This window comes from Dryobates pubescens, chromosome 1 (genome assembly GCF_014839835.1).
Source record: "Dryobates pubescens isolate bDryPub1 chromosome 1, bDryPub1.pri, whole genome shotgun sequence".
In the NCBI taxonomy this organism is placed as follows: Eukaryota; Metazoa; Chordata; class Aves; order Piciformes; family Picidae; genus Dryobates; species Dryobates pubescens.
The window spans coordinates 21,865,706-21,886,754 of record NC_071612.1 but is presented as its reverse complement, the minus strand read 5'-3'; the positions used below and the strand labels follow the sequence as shown (position 1 = coordinate 21,886,754).

Sequence of the window (21,049 nt, the reverse complement as noted above, 5' to 3'; positions counted from 1 at the left end):
GAGGGCCCTAGAGCTGGACACAGTCTTCCAGGTGAGGTCTCACCAGAGCAGAGTGGCAGAATCATCTCTCCCAGCCTGCTAGCCATGTTTCTTTTGATGCAGCCCAGGATGCCATTGACCTTCTGGGTTGCAAGGGCACATTATTGGCACATTATCCAGCTTCTCATCCACCAGTACCCCCAAGTCCTTTTTTTCAGGGCTGCTCTTAGTTTCATCATCCCTCAGCTTGTATTGTATTGAGGGTTGCCCCAACCCAGTTGCAGGACCTTTCATTTTGCCTTACTGAACTTCATGAGATTCTCCTCATCCCATCCCTCCAGCCTGTCCAGGTCCTTCTGTATGGTATCCCATCCTTCGTCTTATTGACCACACCACTCAGTTTACTATCATCTGCAGACTTGCTGAGGGTCCATTCAATCCTGCTGTATCATTGATGAAGACATTGAACAGCACCGGTCCCAGTACAGACCCTATAGGACACCACTTGTCACCTGTCTCCATCTGGGCATTGAGCCATTGACCACTACCCTTTGGATGTGATCATCCAACCAATTCCTTATCCACTGGGCAGTCCACCCACTGAATCCATCTCTCTCCACCTTAAAAAGAAGGATGTTGTGGGGGACTGCATCAAAGGCTTTACGAAAGTCCAGATAGAAGATAGATGCTCCATCCCTGGAAATACTCCAGATCAGGTTGGACAGGGCTCTGAATAACTTGATTTAGTTGAAAATGTCTCTGCTGACTGCAGGGAGATTGAACTAGTTGACTTGTAAAGGTCATTTCAGCCCTAAAACATGATAAACTTAACCAAGCTTTTTGCTTTCCTGGGTAACCCTCCAGCGTGTGTGCTGTTAACGCATTAACACCTTCACCCCATTCACCCCAGGTGGGTGCCCGGACGGCGTGATAGAGCGGCTCCGCACGCTAGGGTGGCTGCGCTGCTCCCTGGCCTCCTGTTCGCCGTGGCTATATAGCCTCGGCGGGGCAGGGACGGAGCTGAGGTGAGGGCGGCGGAACGGCGGCGGCCGGGCCCCCGTTGCCGCAGGGGCGCTGTTGGGACGGACCGGCCGGGTGCAACGCCGTCATGGCCGCCGGGACCGCGGCACCCCGCGTCCTGAACGTGAACGTCGGCGTCCTCGGCCACATCGACAGCGGGAAGACGGCGCTGGCGCGGGCGCTCAGCACCACCGGCTCCACCGCCGCCTTCGACCGGGCGCCGCAGAGCCGGGCGCGGGGCATCACATTGGACCTGGGCTTCTCCTGCCTGCGCACCGCCCTGCCGCCGCAGCTGGGCCCGGGCCCCGGCGAGCTCCAGTTCACGCTGGTCGACTGCCCCGGGCACGCCTCTCTCATTCGCACCATCATCGGCGGTAAGGGGGGAGAGCGGGGGTGGCAGCCCCTGACCGCCCCGGGGCCCCGGTGGCGGAGAGGCCCCTGCTAGGGTGCTGCTGAGCCGCGGCGTGGCTGTCCCGGTGAGGCGAGCGGAGCTGTTCTTGCCCGTCTGAGCCTATCTGTGCTGGGAGCTTCTCTCGTGTTACTCGTGCCCCGGGGTCTGTGGCTGCCTGGCCATGCCCTCGGGGTGGGAGGCGTGGGTGGGCTGTCAGTTTCTTTCATGGGGCCTCACCACTTCGTAATTGCCCCTAAAATACGATGCCAGCACTTGCAGAAAAGCAGTTCGTAAATGTGAATTCTTTGGGTGCTCTTTGGACTGGGAGGCCTGCTCGGTTTTCTTACACTCGGGAAAAAGTTTACTTTATTGTGTATGGAGACCTTGTTTGTGGTATTTAAGGGCGATATTAATTTCTGTTTGCTCATTTGTTAAAGCTGTCAGAGCTTGATATTCCCTGTGGTTGAGAGCTGTGGTGTATTTGCTGGAAGTGCTTGTGCCAAACTTTTGTCCTGGAGAGAGACTGGGGAGTTCGAACAATATTATGTTTAGAAATAACGTTGTGGGGTTTAGTAACTTTACGTTTGAGTCTTTGTAGATGCTATCGGAGGTTAATCTGGTTTGCATTAGAGCTCACTGAAAATTAGTTCACCTTGCTCTATGAGAAACAACACTTCCCCTCCCATGTTTTGTAAACAGAGTGAAGAAGTGCTTGGTGTTTGGCTGAGGATATAAAGGAGTTGCAGCTGCAGGGTGTTTACAGGCTTCACAGATTGATAAACTGCAACACCGGAGCCCTCTGAAAGTTCAGTTCCTGTGCATGTCCTCTGCTAGTGTCTCTTTAGTGTCATTTAGGTGGTAATTTGGTCACTGTATGACTGTGTATTTTTCTTCACAGTTAGGACTAAGGCGCAGAACAAGTCAGTTTTCATGAATCAACCCCTTTCTGAACAAAAGTTATCTGCAAATGGTGTCAGCAGTAACCTAGTTGTATTGTTTACACTTGCTCTGGATAGGACAATAAAGAGTTAACTAACTTCTCAATTTCACCAGCAGTAGTGTTCTGTCCCAGCTGCAAGTGAGGAATGATTGTGTGCCTAATTCCTGAAAGCTGTGCTCTTTTAGTCTCCTTTGTACTTCACAGTCAGCTGTCAGCCATGGAGATGCTAGGTTGATGGTTAGACGCAATGATGTTACAGGTCTTTTCCAACCAAAACAATTCTGTGATTCTTAGGTAATCCTAAGCCCCCGATTATCTTCTAAAACAAAGTTTACTTTGCCAGCTTTTCTTGGATGTGCTGAAGAGTGACTTCTGTTTAGACATAACTTTCTGCCAAAAAAACCCTAATCTGAGTGGGGTGAACTTTCTCATGAAGCAGCATGGGGAAACTTGGACACCCAAGACATTTAAAATCACTTTAACACTTACCTGGGGTGATTTCAATACATAAACTTCTTGTTGCTTCCTATCATTTTTATGAAGAGCTTCAAAGTGTTTAGTCATAGCTGTCCACATTGGTTGAATAAGTTACTCAGATAATCTGTATTGATAAGCCATCTTCTGGGAGAAGAGAAGATGTGGACAGTGGGACAGATTAAATGGCATGATGGAGTTTTCTTCCCAGCAAAAACTATTCTTTATACGTAGCCATTGAGACACATAAGCACGTTGAACTCCCTTAGTTCCAGTTATAACCAGGTTGTGCATCTTGGTGAAAACATTTGATTAGCATGACCTACTACAATTCTGTGCTCTAAGAAAGAGCTGCAGAGAAAATGTTGCATTAATACTGTGTTCACACTTGGAGTTAGGAATGTCAGTTTTCTTGTTGATAGCATGCATGTATCTCAATGGCAAATGGTGGGTTAGTTTGGGAGTTTTTGGTACCAGGTTTAAAAGATGAAGCCTTGATGGTGAAACATGATCTGTGCCTGTGGGACTGTTCAGGTGCTTACAGTTTTGGTATGGTTTGGTGAAACTCAGACTGAAGTATAGCATATCTTCTGTAACAGGATACATCCTTTGGTGTTTAGAGGTCAGTATTTCAGTATTGCCAACTCCAGCATTTTCTCTGCAACCAGGAATGCTACTATGTTTGTGTTTTGGTTTGTTGGGGTTTTTTTATGGAACCTGATTTCCCTCTTACTGCAGATTTAGTTAATTTTTTTAAACATAAAATGTAAGTGAAAAGCACTTTATCTTCTTGTATTTATTCTGCACCTTGGGTTTTTCCCACCTCTTTAAAATACTGGTCTTCTGAAGTTAAGTCTGGCAGCAGCTGTAGATGTGAGTTAACCTACAGAAATAATAGAGACAGGATGGCTGTGTGAAAGGAAGCTGCATATGAGGAATTGGAAGGTGGGATTGCAAGAGAGCTCTGAAGCAGCCTTCCTATACATGTTAGTCATGTGCATGGAGTTTTTGTGTAGAAGCCGCAAATACGGAAGTACTTCATTGCATGCTCTTATTTTCTGAAGCTCTCTTATATTCATTGAAGGTGGTGTAAAGTAATTGGTTTCCTCTTGAGTGACCCCCTCTTACAGAAATGCTGTCTGTTGTGGCTGGGTAGCACCAGTATTATTCAGGCAGGTCACCCATGAGGTGACTAGCTCAAAGGGTTCCTTCTGGGAAGCTCCTTCACAAGGGAAGCTAGAAGTCGTCCCCCTCCCTCTAATCTCAGCTGTTCTCTTCCAAGGTGCCATTTTCATTAGTGGTGTCCCAGTTTCTCTTCCAGTCCAACTCCATGCTCTCTAACTGTAGTCTTTTCTGTGCTCTCAAGGGTGCTGTCAGGGTTGACTCTTTCCTGTACAAAGTTGTTAAATCTGTTTGTGATTAAATGTTCCTATTTACCATTCTTGAGCATATTTTTGTATCTAGTTAAATCTTGAAGTGCATTTTTTCATGGCTGAATCTAGTGTGGCATTTTTGTCACGCTATGCCAGGTAGTGCTCGACCTTGCAAATACTTCTCACAGTGACTCACAAGATGCTTGTTTAGAGACAATAGTGTAGGATTAAATGAGTGCAGAATATTTGAGCAGTAACAAAATGGAATGGAAAATGGAAGTCATATTTCATTCTGTGTGGCTGTATTCCTCTTGTGAAGCTTGTCCTTGAAAACAAAACATATCGAATGTTACATCAAAAGATATTTTTTTGCTTTACCTCTGTGCTGGGAATTGGAAATGCTGCAGACAGTTCCACCCAAGATGCTTGCTGAAAGTTTTAGCTGGAAGGTGATAGCCAAGGTTGGAATGGAATAAATGATAGGCACTTGACTTACTGCATTGTGGTTTTCCTTGTGTTTAAACCATACTGGCTTGTTCTACAAGAGCAGGCTCTTGTGTGTCTGATGTGGCAGGAAGGTATTAAGTTATTGTGGATAGCTTTATGACTTCAACTGCCATGTATTTCTTCTTGTGGTTCAAAAGAATAAGACAAAAAGCCTTTATTTTATAGTATTTTCAAGCCTTGTGCTCTAACAGGATCTTCTGTATCCCATGTCAAGCAACATAACAAATGCTGGTTTTGTAGCTGTTCGTAGCTGACTTGCTAAACAGACAAGGCAAACCTGAGTAACAGAATTTTAAGGGTCAATTGTTTAGCTTGTGAGAAGCACCCCCATCAGCCTAATACTTGCTTTCTGCACTGAAGGAATGACTACAAAGTGCAGGGTTACTGTTTTTATCATTACTGCTTGTTGTATTGCTGTAGTGATTGAATGGTATTTTGTTCCCATCTCACAGCAAGATGGGGAAGTTTGTCATACTTGTGTGTGGGTTTTTTAAGTGTCTGTTCTTTTGTTAGATTTCAGCTCTCTGATCTTCTGAAGAGCTTATGTTAATGTCAAAATCAGAGTTGGTTTTACATTTGTTTGTCACAAACCTGTGCATCTGGTAGGATCTAGAATGGTTTCTCCAATGAGTTCAGTAGTAAGGGATGCCTGCAGAGAGGTTATGTGAGTTAATCTGCCAGAAGAAATTCAATCCCCATATTTCATTTTAAGACCACTTTGCGTAGCAAAGTAGTTTAACCAGTAGCAGATTTTTTACTTGCTGATGTTTAATTTCATGCCCTACAAAGGGTCAACACACTAATACAGAGGAACATGATTACCTCATCTGAGTTTCCCCCACACACATGCAGTGAAGGGGTACTGCGCTGTTTGGTTTAGGTGATCTGTTGTCAGATGCCCTTTATCAGTTGGATTTTGAGATGGATCCTCAAAAGAATGTCTAAAAAAGAAAGTTGTCATCTTTTCCCTATGAAGTTCAAAGGACAGAGTAGCCTTATGGGGTTTTAATTGGAAAGCTACTGCTTGACCCTGGTTGTCTAAACCAGGGTTGGGGGTGGTGAAATTCTGACAAACTTGTAGTTTTGTAATCCTTATGCCTGTCTGAACCTTTGACCTCTTTACTTTATAACTAGAGCTTCATTGTCACCATTTGTCCCTGCAGTTCTTTTCAAAGAAAACTCCCTTGCAAGTGTCTGTTTCTACTTTGCTGGTATGTTCTGTTAAGGAAGGGTATTAATTCATACCTGATACATTGGAGGGGCCAAGACTTTTGAACTTGCAGGAGAGCTTCAGGAGGGGGAAATGAGCATAGCAAAAGCATGTCTTGCTGATGCAAATGAGTACAATGAAAACAGTCTTGGGGAGATCAAGGGAAATGTGGTCTTGCTAGTAGCATTCAGGTTTGGTCAGATGCAGATTATTTGTAAGATTAACATAGCACACAAGAAAGAAGGAAAAAAGTATTTTTGTCACCGATTAGTAGTTTCACTGAGTTTGTTATAAGCTTTTGAGAGGATTTGTAAACTTAGGGTTACTTTTGAGTTACTGTCTTGAAAACACTCTTTGACCAATGTCAGCTTTTGCCTGTTGATACCCTTGTGAAGGTATGACAGTTCTTATTTTTTCCATTTTCAGTGTGTGAACAAGTAGAGTTTTACAGTTGTAGAGTGCATATATAGATGACTTAAATTTATGTGGAGGCCTCTTGCTGTTGAGTGCAAATGTCGATGGGGGAAACCTGTTACTCTCTGGAAGTAGTGCCCTGTGTTGGTCAGTGGATACCATTCTGGTCAGCTAAGTCACTGGAGAATCTTGAGGGCTTCAGCTGACAGCTTGAAATGAGAATAGCCTAATAATGACCTTTGCCCTGGTGAAAAGATATTAAAATACACCTCCTGTATATTATAAGGCTCATAAATTTGAATTATGCAGTTGCTGATGTTACAGAAGTACTTATGAGCCAAGAGAGTTCAATTAGCACTAATGCGAATGTTTTCTAAACCCTAATAAACTTCTTGGGTCCATAAAAATGCAAGTAAATAAACTTTTTCTGTAAATGAAAACACTTTTCTCCTGAAATTGAAGCAGTGTCTTTTAAAATTCACTTTAATTTGGCTAGTGCCTGATATTTGGTTGACAAGGGAGTATTTTTATTCATATTTTAAAATGAAAGGCACTTTTCTTTCTGCACAGCTCCTTAATTGGGGGGGAAATAAAAAGGCAGCTGGTATGAAAATATTGCTGTTCTAAAGTCCTCCCTCTCTCCAGCTCCCGAAGCGCAACTTTCTCTGCTGGATATTATGGTGCACAAGAGGGCAGCATTTGCTTACAATGCAGGATCATGGCGATAAGTATCCAGGGTAGCAGGTCAGCCTGAATGGAGTCATTTTACTTTGAATTTAAACAGAATTAAGCGGGAGATTTGGAAGACAACTGTGACTTAATTATTCCACTCCTAAAAAAAATATCCCCTGTATTTTAAGGAAGATTTGTCTTATTTTATCCATAGCTTGGATAGTGCTTTTTATACCTTAAATCAAAATGTGTGAGTTGTTTCTTGCACATTTCATGAGACACCAGTAACACAGGTGAGATGAGCCAACTCGTTGTCCACATAGATAGGACTGGGGGTTTTATCTTGCATTTATGGAAAGATCATCTAGTTTAACCTTGAAAGCAATTGGTGATGTGTGAGGAATGAAATTTAGTGTACACAATTATTTTCTTTGCTCATGTCATTTAATAACTTGGCAAAAGCAATTGTACTAAATCTGTTTTGAATCTCTTCTGGGCTCTACAGGGTTTGTTGTCTGAACTTGAGTAGAGTTAAACTTGGTTTTGTCTGTGTACCAGGATACTTTAAAATAGTGGTCTTCATGTGGAATTCTTATCTGTCTGTATCAAAACTTTAATGATTTCCATTTATTATGCATTGTGTCTTATTTCTGTTTGTATTAATGTTTTGAGTGAGGTGACAGACTTGGCTGCTATCATTTCTATTCAATGCCCTCTTCTGCTTTCTTTGACTTGAAGCTGGTTTCCATATTAAAGATACACAGATTCAACAAGCTCCTTAGATTTGATGCAGAGCTTAAGTAAAACTAGAGAGCAAAGCAGAAAGAGTCTTCCTTTCCTTTAAGTTGAAAAATTTGAAAGGAGTGAGCAAACCATTGTCTTCTGGTCTCAAAAGTTATAACGAATAATCACATTCTCCTTTTCTTGTTAGAATCCTACCAGAAATGTACTGTTTCCTGTGTTCAGTGGAAAAAAATTGTGCTTGTCTTGTTCTGAAGATGTGATTTATAAGTGAATTCTTAATCTTAAGTATAGATTGTAAACAGGAGTGGCTTCGTGGAGCTTTGAATTGCTAACACAGAACAAATTTTCTACAAAGCTTTTTAGTGGTTATGTGCCTACTTGCTTGGGTACAACAAAACTGTGCTAATTCACATGATCATTTGAAACAAACTTAACAGCTTCTCAGGGGAAAAAAATAATACCCAAGTGCTGTAATGGTGCTCACAAAGTCTGCTTAACCATTCTTCCTATTGATTTAAAAACAGAATTTCTTTGTTCCATCATACTGTGTGCAAGCATTCATCAAATAACCACATGCCCTTTCATTTCACTTTTGCTTGGTGTTTCTCCTTGCTTGAAATGAATTTGTAAGATGTTTGGGGGAGTAGTCAAGCCTTATTAATCCATTTTTAGATGCTTTAAGTGTTGGCTAATGTAGTGAAGTCTTATAAATACCTGCATAAATCTAGAACAACTTACTGTGAAATACAAAGCATCTCTTCAGTTAGTGTGGTGAAAATAAATGTAAAGCAGATTTTTCAAAGTAGTATTTTTTACGGATGATGGATATCTTTGCTTGTTAAATAATCCATTTCAGTGGTCTAATAATCAACAAACTGGCTTAATATGGTTCTACTGTATTTGTTCTCCAGCTTGATTAAGAAGTTGTCTTCAATTGGTAAAGGCTAGATATAAGTTGAATGATATGCTGAGAACTCTTTTTAATAGCCAACTTAGCTTGATAGAGTCATGAAATTAGTTTCCTTAATATGCTTCTCTGTGATTTTTGGTGTGGCTTTATTTTATTTCCACTGTGTTCTTGGATGGTTATTGTTTATCAAACACCAAAGAAAACCAAAATGCAGATGGAAAAAGCTAGGCAAAGCAGACATCATCTAGCTAAGTGAGCAGACCAAACCCTCATGTTGCCATTGTTAAAGTTAAGGGGAATAAAAAGTTTTTTTCTGTGTGGCAGCTAGTTCTTTTATGTCTGGGAACCCTAAGCTTGGCCTGGCAAGTGGAAGAGCAAGGACAGATGTCCTGTGGTGGTTAATTCTCATCTGGATTCTTGAATGCATTCTGTTCTCTGGGTCACAGCTTGGAGCGAAATTGAGTGAGAGCTCCAGCAAAGAAAGACTTGAACAGCTTGTATGATAGCTATGATTGCAAAGATACTGTGCATTCTGTGAGAAAATATTCTCTGTGCTATCTGTAAAATTCAGATTAAATAGCCATTCTGAAGTGCTTCCTTTAAACTGTTTGCTTCCAAAAAGCGTTGCAGGCTAAGTAAACAGGAATAATTCTTATTTCCCATCTCCTTATCAGTTATTCTACCAAAACGCTCTTGCACAGCCTATCTAATCTCTTCAAATGAACATGAAATGGTTAGTGTTGCCTTCCAACTGGAATTATGATTTCTGTTACAAACTTCTGCTGATTAATTCTACATTAGATTGTAATTATAAGAATTACCAGGCCTAGGGGTGGTTGTGACCGAAAGATAGATGTAAATGTACGTGTGTAGACACGTGTGCATGTCAGTGCAGAATGTGACAGCAGTAAGAATTGGTGAATAGAGGGGGCAAGAAAATGGAATGGGGATCATAGGGTAAACAAAAAGGAATAAATTGTATTCGGGAGCATTGTGAGGGCACCCTAAGGAGGGGGGTAAAAAGAAGAATTAAAAAATCAAAGTTTGAATTTTAAGTTGTTGTTGGTGTGTTTTTTTTTGGTTGGTTAACCTGGGTCAGGATTCAGGCCCCTCACCCAAATTTTCAGACAAGATTATACATTTGGGTTTGTGGCTTTGTTTTAAACCCTTTTCTTTTCCCTTCTTTTGGTGGTGGTGTTTTGTGTGTATGTTGGTTTTGTGGTGGTGTGTTGTGTTTTTTTTTTTCCCCTCCATTGAAGGATCATGAAGGTTGTTTTGTCCATTGCAAATCTGCTTTTTCTGCAGTGCCAGAGAAGTGAATTTAACCCAATCCCCTGTAGCACTTTGTCTTCTGTGCCAAAATTTGTCTTTGTTTTGTGTCTTATTTGGGATCCAACGTATAGTTGGCATATAAAAGTAGCTGCTAGTCTTAGATCTCACGTGCTTTCCTTCAGTTGTGGAACCTTGCCTCTGATTGTTTGGCAAAGATTCACCTTTTATGTCCATTAAATATGTGGCGGAGCAGGCAAGCACATTCTAGAGATGATTCCTGTATATGGATGTTTTGAAAGGGTCTTTGAGAAGCTGTTGGGTAAGGAAAAGCTGTAGAAGTGTTTGAGGATTGTTGACAGAACTATTTAATTATATTAGCCAGGATAGGCGAGGGGAAATGCCTTTTGTCATAAATGCTTATTTATGTTTAAATTTACTTTTTTTATGGTAAAGACTTCCCTTCCAGCGGTGTTGCTTGGGTGAGGAGTTTCCCATGCATGCAAAAACTGCGTTTCAGAGAAAGAAACAAAATTATTGGAGTTTGCTTTTTTAGGATCAAGAAGAGGGGGAGGGAAAATGGTTTCCTTGTATTTGACTCTGCTGTTGGATGGAAGACAAAGCTTAGTCTTTCTTGCTGACTAATGTCATCATCGAGGCTTTTTTTTTTTTTCTCCCACAGAGCAATTTTGTCTCCATTGAGACCCCCACAGCCATTGGCAAGACCATGGCCTGAGATTAAATCTCATGCTTGGGTGAAATTCTAATGACTGTAATTGTTTCCTCTTTTTAAGTCTGTGGTCCCCTCATCAAAGAGTGGTGCGGAAATTATGCATTTATGTTGTAAAAAGGGAGGTCACGATTACCTGAACCTGTGGTTGACTTTGGGGGATTCTGTGTCGTGTTCTGGCAGGGGTTATCCACGCTGGCATTCTAGTGTGTGCGGTGATTTAAAGTGTGGCTTAGAGTATCCATGTAAAGTAACAGTGATATGCCTCGGTCCTCTCTGGGGTTTGCGCTGCTCTTGGTTTGCCGCTCACCTGCTGCTGGGTGATTGCTACCGCTTCTCTGATGGAGCGGCAGCAGCTCTTGTGTCTTGGTCATCTTTTGGAATAGGAGAGAAGGAAAAGTAGTAAATGTGGGTCAAGGTAGGTGTCTGGAAATGATGTTTCAAGGGTAAGCTCCTAATGTAGTGCAGCCATGAAATAGTGCTGCACTTTGTTTCCCTTAGACTGCAAAGGGCTTAGGACCTATCACCAAGTGTTACTGTTAACCCTCACACTTCTGTGTGAGTATTTTGTGGTTTGGTTTTATTGTGCAGCTCTAGCCGTACGCAGCTTTGGAACCATACTCTTCCCTAATTTACTTCAAGTTTTATTGTTTAAAAATCATGTACTATGCATTAAGTTATGGGAGTTTGCAGTCTAATTTCTGGAATGCCCTTTAGGGACAACAGGGGAAGCAACAGAGAGGCATTTCATCAGAGAATCATAAGAATCTGGGCAGCATTTAGAGACTAACGAGACTCCCAGATATTGTCATTCTTGACAGCAGCCAGCATCAGAATCTTTCCCTGATCTCAGTAATATGATGAGTATTCAGTTTGGAGTATTGAAAAGAACAGCACCCACAAAATTCCATGTGTCAACAGTGCTATTCATTCACCTCAGGAACCAGCTTTGAGCATGTAACACTGAAACTTGGCTGCTCTCTGAGAATATTATAACTTCAAATAATACGATAATTTACCTCATTAAGATAATTTCTTAAAGCCAGAAAAGGCACATTTTTGCACAAGTTATGTTTTTATGTCCATGATAAAAAAAACAACTTGAAATGTTGGTATATGTGTGGCATAATAACAGTATTGCTAAACATTCAATAAATCAGGCATCCCTCAGGAAGTAAAGGAAATGGTTTTGTTCTTTGAATTTGCTTGCTGTTTGATAGGTTTTCACCTCTCTTTCACCTAACAGCTGAGATCCTTCCATTATTTCAAGTGCTGTGATAAAGTGGTGCCTGGTGATGTTTACCCATGTGTTTGTAATTGAGCTCTCACTTTACACTCCACTGTGTGTGATGATCTCCAGTAAGGCCAACTTCTTCTGTCCAAAATTGTTATTTGATTGGAATCTCTTGAGAGAAGACATTCACTTGTCTGTGGTGCTGTATGGTGCATATAAGGGCAATATGAAAAAGCACATACAGTTGGTTAAATTGAACTGTACCAAGCTTTGCATGGAGAAAATACTCTTTTGCTGAAGGAAAGAGTTTTGAACTGAAGCGAAGTTCCGTGTAAGAAACAACCCCAAAACAGTGGCTGAAATTCCACTCTTTACAGAAAGTTCACCTCCACATGTGTTCTCATTACTGTACTGTATTCACTAACAAATTTTAGGTGGGTGGATGTTTGGGTCATTCTCATTATGTGTCCTAAATATGTTTTCTTTTTTTGCTTTGAAGCTTTATTTACTGTACGAAATAGTTGATTACTCTCATAATAGCCAGCGCTGCTTTTGTGAGGTTGATGTTTTCTTTGTGGTAATTTAGTTAAACAAAGTTAAACAAATACAATATGAATATAAGCTAACTTTTTTTTTTTCCTAGTGCAAGTGCTACTGTCCCTCTGTCCATTTCTTTACACATCCTGCACTGAAAAACCAGTAACTTTTGGGGGTTTTTTTTAAACAGTTTGGATTTGTTTTGGAGTTTTTATGTTTTTGAGTGTTTTGTGTTTGTTGTTTTTTTATTTTTTTTTGTTGGTTTGTTTTCCTTTTTTTAAGTTGTACTCAAATTGATGCAGCTATTTGGGTTGCTGTACTTCTGTCTTTTCCCTTTGAATTTTGGAGATCTTTATTCTTGTCCTGTCAGAACGGTTGACTGCAGCTGGGAAAACTTCAGACTGCGTATAAAGTGGTGTCAGTTTTAAGGGAGTTTTTGGTGTCAGTTCTTGGGTATAGTTGGAGGTAAACCCAAATTTGATCAAAGTGCAATTTAAATTAGTTTATCTTTCCAAAGCTTATGCATATTGTTTTAAACTCTTTTGCAGTAAATCATACACTCGTATAGGAAAAGTTGGAACAAAATTGTTACAAGAATGAGGTTGTGCTGTCTAACATTAATTTTAGCAGCATGTGGTATTTTAGCAGCATTTTCACTTGTTTTGGAGCGCTAACAACTTTGTACAGTCTCACGTGCAACTGTATTTGCTGGGTTTATTTGACACTGAAAGTTTTCAGGACACCAAGGTAAAATCATCAAAATGCAGACGTTTTGGGGATACTGTTATTCTATTTGTAAGCTGTTAGACTTTCTCTGAAAGATCTGTGTACTTTTTGTCCCAGTCTGAGTTGCCCTTTTTTCACTGTGCTCAGAAGTGAAATCAACAGGCTCTGTGAATGAGGAATGATAAAGCGAGGTCTTGTGTTACCTAAATGGTTTAGTTGATTAGATGGTGTGGGATGATAGGTTGGACTCGAACTCAAAGGTCTTTTCCAACCTGGTTAATTCTATTCTAGTCTAAAAAACCCACAGATATTAATTTAGGGATCAGAAACATACTGCAGTAGAGATTCAGTACAAGCAGCCAAGGTCAGCTCAGCTGATACAGTACATTTATGGGAACTTGTCATAAGAAACAGAGTTGTGTGTTTAACAGTCACTGTTGAAGTACAGGATGCTTGGGCTCTGGCTTATAGGGGCTTTGGCATAGAATAGAATTAACCAGGTTGGAAAAGACCTTATAGGTCACCAAAATAACCCATGAAGCTAGTTTGACAAAGTTAGATGTATTCTGGAAAACAGGGCTTGCTGAGAAGTGGTAACAATCACCGCAGAAGATGTTAAACGCCTGAGTTATCATCTCTCTCTCTTTCCCCTTCTGTTAGCTCTGAGCAACCAAAAAAACCCATAAAAATCGAGCTCTAATCACCAAGGTTGTAGTCTTTCTTGGTGGCTTCAACATTTCATTAAGCAGCGATTAGTACTCTTCAATTATGCGTTCGTTTATCTTAGTGATGTATTTACAGTTAGCGATAGCGTTGGTTTATTGAATTCAGCTGATGCCTAGCAATTTCAGCAGATTTTTTTTTTTCCTTCTCTCCTTGCTGTGTGAGAGCAGGCAAGAAAGCAGTAGAGGAGGGCTCTGTAGCTTTGGCATTGTTTTTGATCTTACCCGATGTTATAATTCATTTGTTTTGAAGGAAAAGTGGAAAATGATTTCTTTGCTTGTGGTGGTTTCTGGATGTAATTCCCCCACCCTTTCTTACCTTCTTAGAGAAATTTTGTTCTGAAATCTATACCCTACTGGGCATCAGTGGTTCATGGTGTTCCTCTTCCAGGTACAGTGAAGTAAGCAGTGTAGCAGGCTGATCTTGAAGTTGGTAGTTGGAATGGATTTTTCTTCATAAGATGGCAGTTCAGAGATATAAAAAAACCTAACAAACAACTTTTTCTTTAAGGAAGGAAAAGGGGAGGGATAGCAGAGTAGAAAATGGAGCTGAAAAGGAATTTCTTGATGCTTATATGTTGTCCTTTCCTCTTTAAGAAATCTTCCCTTTTTCATTTTCTATCATAACTGTGTAAGGATTAAATTTAGGTGGGTGCTGATGGGCTGTGAGGTAGGACAATTTGTGGCAGGGCAGGTAGGGTTGCTGATAACTCACCTTTGCATCACTTCAATTTGTTTCATGTTTTTTATTTGTGTGTTTTAAAATTACATATTCATTTTGCTTCCAGATTTAACAGTATACAAGCATGAGTTCTAGTTTACCAATGGAACTGTAATGAAATAGGAGTCTTTGCCTCCCTGCAGAGGGAGTGGGTTGTTGCTATCTCCTGGTACTGAAAACTTCCAAGCTCTATTTTTGCTGGCAAAACCCTTCCTAAAGCTTGCATGCTTTGCGATGCTGGGATTTATTTTTCCTGGGGCTGACAATCTAGCTATTTGAGAGTGTCAAATCTTCTCATCGTGCTCTTAACTCTTATTTTTCTGAGTAGCAGAGAGCATGATGTGTTTTTAAAACAGGGTGACTACAGATGAACAGGTTTGATTTTATTTTTGGATTTTTTTGTTGTGTTTGTGGTCTCTTGTGCAACCCACCCCAATCCCCCAAATGTAGATAGTCTAGAAGGAAAAGTCATGTAAATGGATGCCAGTTTTACTTCCTCAAGGGAGGGCGAAAAAAAGGAAATACCTGTTCATGATTTTCTGATGATTATTTTTTTTTTCACTTTCCTGTAGGCCAGTCATCAAGGACTATTTCATTTTCTGTACCTACTTTACTTACCTTTTCTCCTCTTCGTTTGCTTTATATCAGTGTTATGATTTTATAAAGTAGCAAGGTAATTTTTTCCTCAAAAGCAAGTAACTGACATTTTAAACATAATAAAAATTGATTTATTTGAAATACTTTAAAGAACTCTTCTAAATTTAAATTATGCTGAATTGTTGGTAAGAATATACTTTATAAAGGTCCTTGGTATTTCTCTTGTGTTTATTATGATTCTTCAACAGAATTTGTCACTATCATTAGCTATGAAGACTGAAGTGACTAGATAACAAATGAAGCCTATTTACTTGAGTTCCTTTGAAATGAAACTCTTATTCTGAATTTTTCCACTCCCTCTTCTGTAACTCTAGTTCTTACTGTCAGAAAATGTACTTTAGAACCTGTTGTTCTCTCCAAATCTAGAGAGGAAATGAGACCTAATAAGATGTTAAAAGTAATTGTTAAGAATAGGTATAAAAAACAACCTTGTACAAGGCAAAGCCATCTAAGAACAGGTTACTGGGAGAAGTGTGTAATCTTGGATATTCTTGATGCACTTTTGGTACTGTTTTGTATTCTTGCTTAGCAATTTCTTCTCTTAGTCACCTGAGAAATTGTATCATGGAGGTTAGATTAACAATTGCAGCTGATTTTGCTGGGCTTCTGGACATTTAATTTCCATAGACTTGCATCCAAGCTAGATAGTGATGGCTCAGTGCCCTGTAGTTGCTGTTCTTTGAATTTTTGCTGTGTCTAGTGGCCTTTTGAAATGTGCTGGTTATGTTGTTCCATTTTGAAACAGGGAGATGCAAATGTAGAGGTACAGCATACTTTGCAGTAGAAGCATTACTGCTTTGTGCTTCATATTATTTTTCTTGTTTGTCCAGGCTTCTTAGTCTATTTGTTTCATATTTCCATTGAATAACTTGAACAGTGCCAGCATTCCTGAGAGCCGGTCACATGAGCTTGGCAGAGCAATGTGTATTCTGAGCTGACTTTGTTTTCTGTGGGCTTTCTTCCCACTTCCCTGGGGATGTTGTCAGCCTCTCTTTTAGCTTGAAAATACAGATTTAGGTTTGGGAGAGCAGTGGTTCATAAATGAAACATAGGAGGGTGAGTATAGGATGCAGAGCTGGCAGACCTGTTGCGCTCTTTCTTCTGACAACTCTTGGTCACAGAAGCACAGCTCTGGTCTTGAAGGTTTTGATCTTCAGTGATGTTTTATTTAACTGACAGATGTTACTGCTCACAAATGTAGTTTGCCTCTACTACTTGTAAAATGCCTGTACTTCTGAGTCAACCTTGCAGTTTATTTGGTTGTTCATTCATCATAGAGAAAAAATGCTGAAGGACTTCCTCTGAATTATTCTGAAATATCTGTGACAATTAAGTATATTCCGTTTGATACAGTATTTGAGCTGTACTATGAAATTACTGTGCAGGGCTGTGTTAAACAACTTCACCTCTTGAGATTCTTCAAACTGCCTAATAGAAAACTTCTAGTTATGAGGGGGTTTAGAGATAAAGGGACTGGGTTTGTACATCGATGGTTTCTGTGCGTTCACCTCACAAGATCTGTGCTTTTCCAAATATAAAACTTGAAGCAATGAAATAACCTGTCCCTGTCCAAGATGAAAATATTTTCATTATTCTAGGGAGCAACTGGTCTAAATTTAGCCTATGAGCTTTCTAAAGCTGGGCCCTTGTTTTCTGTTTATCTGTGAAGTGACATGCACGCTTGCGGCTTTGTAGAAGTAACAATTCTGAGCCCGGCTGAGGAAATCTGAGTCCGTGCAGCCTCGCAGGAATGAACTCTGCAAGGAGGCTTGGAGGACTAAGGTCCAAACCATTACAAACTCAGACCAGATCTGTGTCTTGCTCTGTAGTTGGCTTCAAAACTTTATTCACACGACTCTCTGTTTTAAAATAACGTAGTAAATAATTGAAAGCATGTAATTATTTGTTTTTAACTTAGATACTCCGAATGGCACTAGTAGAGTATTTTCTTTGGTGGCACTCAGTCTGTCAATTTTTTTTTAGAAGTCATCTGTTTATTAATACCTTTGGCTTTTTCACTTTTTCTCCTATTACTACTGTCAAAAAACTTTACTCAGGCATTGCTGCTGTCTCTTATCTCAGTAATGTGGTTATAGATCATTAACTTTCAGTCCCTCTCTTAATATGGGAAACATCCTAATCTTGGCAAGTGTTGTCTAGTTTTATTTAGTGATCAAACTCTGCACTGCTTTTCTCCTTTACAAGGAGCATCCCCTCTTTATATTTCAGTGGACTGTAATACCTTCTCTGTGTAATTAATAAATGTGAAACACACAAACATATAAACTGTGTCTCTGGAATACTTCATAGCATTGGCAGTTTAGATGGTGTACGCAACACAACACAGTTTGCTTTCCTCTGAAGTACTGGGATATGAGGTTTACATGACTGTTGACCCCTTAGGACTACTCTGGAATGAGGTGTATCTTGTGCAATCCCAGTCAGCAAAAATTGAAATAAAAATAAATATACTGTCAAAAGTGCTTCTGTTGGCCTGGAAATAAGTGTGAAATAGTACCTTATGCTCAATAATGGCTTCTGTGGAGGAGATTCTGGCACAATGTGATGTGATTCACTGGAACCACAAGCTATGCAGAATGTTAGTTACTGACGTGACCTGATATTGAGCTGTAGGCAGGGCCTGTCCTCTGCATGGATTAAAGGCCAAAGATGAGAGTACAAGAGTTCTTTTTTTTTTTTCATTTGGGGAGTCAGTTTTTACCTTTTAAAACAAAGAGTAGCTGAAGTCTTTGGGCATATCAAAAACTTTGTAAAAGTGAGCAGAGAATAAACTAGTGGATCACTGCTTTGACTTTGGTTTCAAGTTTGCAGTGTTTTTGCATATAAACACTTCCCTTGTAGTGTGTATTAACTCACAAAACATTAGCAAGAAAAAATTAATGGCAACATCAACTATTCGTCTCTTCATCTGAAATTTGTGTTTTAACAAACCACCTAATAGTCAGCATTGCAGCTAGGCAGGTTGACTGGCTGCTGGCTAGGCTGTGTCCAGAAAAATTTCTCCCAAAATATTGTCGTTTGCTTTGGCTTTGATTATCTGTGCACGGTGTAGAGAATGAAAGTATCCTATTTCCCAGAGCTGGCATCCTTAATTGAATTGTTTGGGGTGGATTTATTTTAGAGGTGTCTGTCTTTCCATGTACTGTACTGCCAGAGCTCTGCAGTCATGCAGGTGCTTGAGACAACAGTGTTTTTTCTTTCTTATTTTTAAATATGGATATAGTTTTCATCCTTTGTCCAACATGGCTGTTCTTGTAAGGGTTATTATTCTTACTGGCTTTTGGAGGTGGTGAAGGTTTGCAGGTTAAAAGTGATAGTGTTATAAGTCTTGTAGAACTGTGTATCGTCATGTTGAGTGAATATCACAGTTTGTCTGTGGTTGGAGTGGGAATGTCGAAGTATGTGACACAGGGAAAAATAAAGAACAATTATGTTACTCCATTTGTTTGCATGCTGCAGCAGGAATGCTAAATAAAGAAATACAAAAATCAAGAAATTTGCATCAAAATCTAGGTTCATCAAGCTCCAAAATATGGAAGACTCTGCAGGATAAATGTAATATCATCCTGGTAACTTGAGGTGGTCTTTCTTTTCTAACTTTGCAGTAGATATCTTTTGTTGTCATGCAGCTCCATCTAGAATGACTAAAAAAATCTCTAGTTGAATGTATGACAGAGGTGTAGGAGGAGATTTAAACTGAAATAGGCACGTTTATTATTGTTAGTTGTAGTGGTTCTCTTTGTTCCTTGTTTTTCCCCTTCCATTTTATTCTTAATTGTGGTGAGATTTGCCCATCCATAGCTTTCAAACTCAAGCCATGACATACTGTCAATATAGATGTTGACCAAGTGTTGTTTTGCTCTGCAGCCTTGATGTCATAACATGGCTGGGCACTATGTTCATCTTTTGGGCAAGCTGTTGTGGCTTCTGGTCAAAGATGGGGTTTGCTTTGTGAAGAAGTTCTTGACCCTTTGTACTTTGTACAGTATCCGCCTTGCAGGCGGACTCTGGAGCCATTGTCTGGAATGCGTGTCTAATGCGTTCCACTTGGACCCTCAGTTCCATTCCATCATGTTAGCTTTAATTGGCTGGGTTTTAACCTTTCATGTACAATTTGGTTGTACCTGGTGAATTACCACCCTCTTCACCTTTTCCTGAGAGCAAGAAACTAGAATCCAGACTGCGCTTTCCTTTACTGCCTTTTGCCGCTGCCCAGAGCTCTCTTAGAGACAACACTTGTGGGTAGTGTTTCTGTCAGGGGACAGACTTTTTTTACTAGTGTTTGGGTTTTACCCCTTCCAGTCTCCCAAAGACTGTACTTTCTAAACATTGCCTTATATTTTTGGGTTAAGTTCTGTATTTCTAAATTTTAAAAGAATTAATGCTTCTTGTCCAAAGAAGTATCCTCAATTTAATAACAGTTGCCCAACTTACAGTGTGACTAGATAACCAGTGTCTTCTACAAATGATTTTATTTATTATTAAACACCCCCCCCAAATTAATATTTTAATTGTAATGTACTTGTCTATGCATACAAGAACTTCAGGACAGCAACCATTGCATAACCAAGGTTTGTCTTTACTATATCTGAATGCCTTTGTTTCTGAAGCGTCAAAATGGATAGCATGGGCAGAATGATAGTCTGCCATTACAGAGATTTCATCTAGGTTTAAATGCTTGATTGGAGCATCAGCAGAAGCTATTTTTGAGAAAGGGGAATAGTTCAGTTGTGTGAGGAAAAAACCTTGGCAGTGCTGCATACAAAAATTTTGCAGTTCATGCTCAAAACAGTGATGAGTCTCTAATTCGTACTTGGTATGAATAAAGTAAAACAAAGCTTTCCTTTATCCTCTGTAACAGGCTTATGAGCTCATGTTTCAGCTTTTCCTTTCCCCTCCCTTTCTGACATGGACTCTGTCGGTTTTTTTTATTTGCTAAACAGACAGTAACTCTCCAGAATATTTTTCATCTCAACAAGAGGTCCAGTGGCTGATGATGCAAAAGCATTGCATCGACAAAGAGGGAATGATAGCTGGAGCATTCCAGGTCTGACTTTTTTTGGCTAAGGAGCTGTGTGTTGTGGCCATAGATTCCTCCCAGCACAGCATGCTGGCTTTGGGCAGGAGGCTACGTTTCATTGACTCCTGTTGTGTGCTTCCCTGCTCCTTATTTTAGGCTTCCCCAAGAAGTTATGACTGGGAATCTCATGGTTTTAGATAAAAGAGCCTGTTGTCTTGTTGAATTATCTCCTTTCTGGCTATATTTAAAGCACAGCTGGCAGGTAAAAAAAAAGCCCAAACCCCAAAAAACCAACAGACAAACTCCCAAACAAAAAAAAAACCCAAACAAGAATGAAATGAAAGCTTTGTTACGGTAACATTTTAGGCTAGGTTATAATAAAACCGAAAGAATGATCTGATGGTTTCCAGTTTCATGTGTTTGTTTAGACTCATTGTTTACCTGTAGTCCATTGGCACCTGGTAGTAGAACTAGGCTCATTGCATTCAACTTCAAGTGTGTTCCTAGGCAATGGTGGGATCTAACTCGGAGAAATCTCTTTTCACTAAGTCATGACAAATACTTCCCCTTGTTAGGATTATTTTCAATCTAAACAAATTGCACGTGATGGAAATTTACAGCAATATACATGTGTAATCCTGGATATTGAGTGGTCATAAACATCTTGTACTCTTTGAGAGAAAAACTGGTTTTAAAACCTAACCCAAACATTTTCTATTTTTTAGTACTCTAGCACATAATTTTAAATGAAGCAACTTTGATGAAGGCAGCTTGTGAA

General features: G+C 40.0%; 1 protein-coding gene across 1 annotated transcript in view; it reads left to right on the top strand.

Annotated features, from left to right (window-relative positions):
• The first annotated feature begins 1,045 nt into the window (after window positions 1–1,045).
• Window positions 1,046–21,049, top strand: part of EEFSEC (eukaryotic elongation factor, selenocysteine-tRNA specific) — a 130,520-nt gene continuing 110,516 nt past the window's right edge. The window contains exon 1 of the mRNA XM_054162704.1: window positions 1,046–1,373. Coding sequence (XP_054018679.1) covers window positions 1,088–1,373 — 286 coding nt within the window. The 5' untranslated portion in view covers window positions 1,046–1,087. The remainder of the gene's footprint in view (window positions 1,374–21,049) is intronic.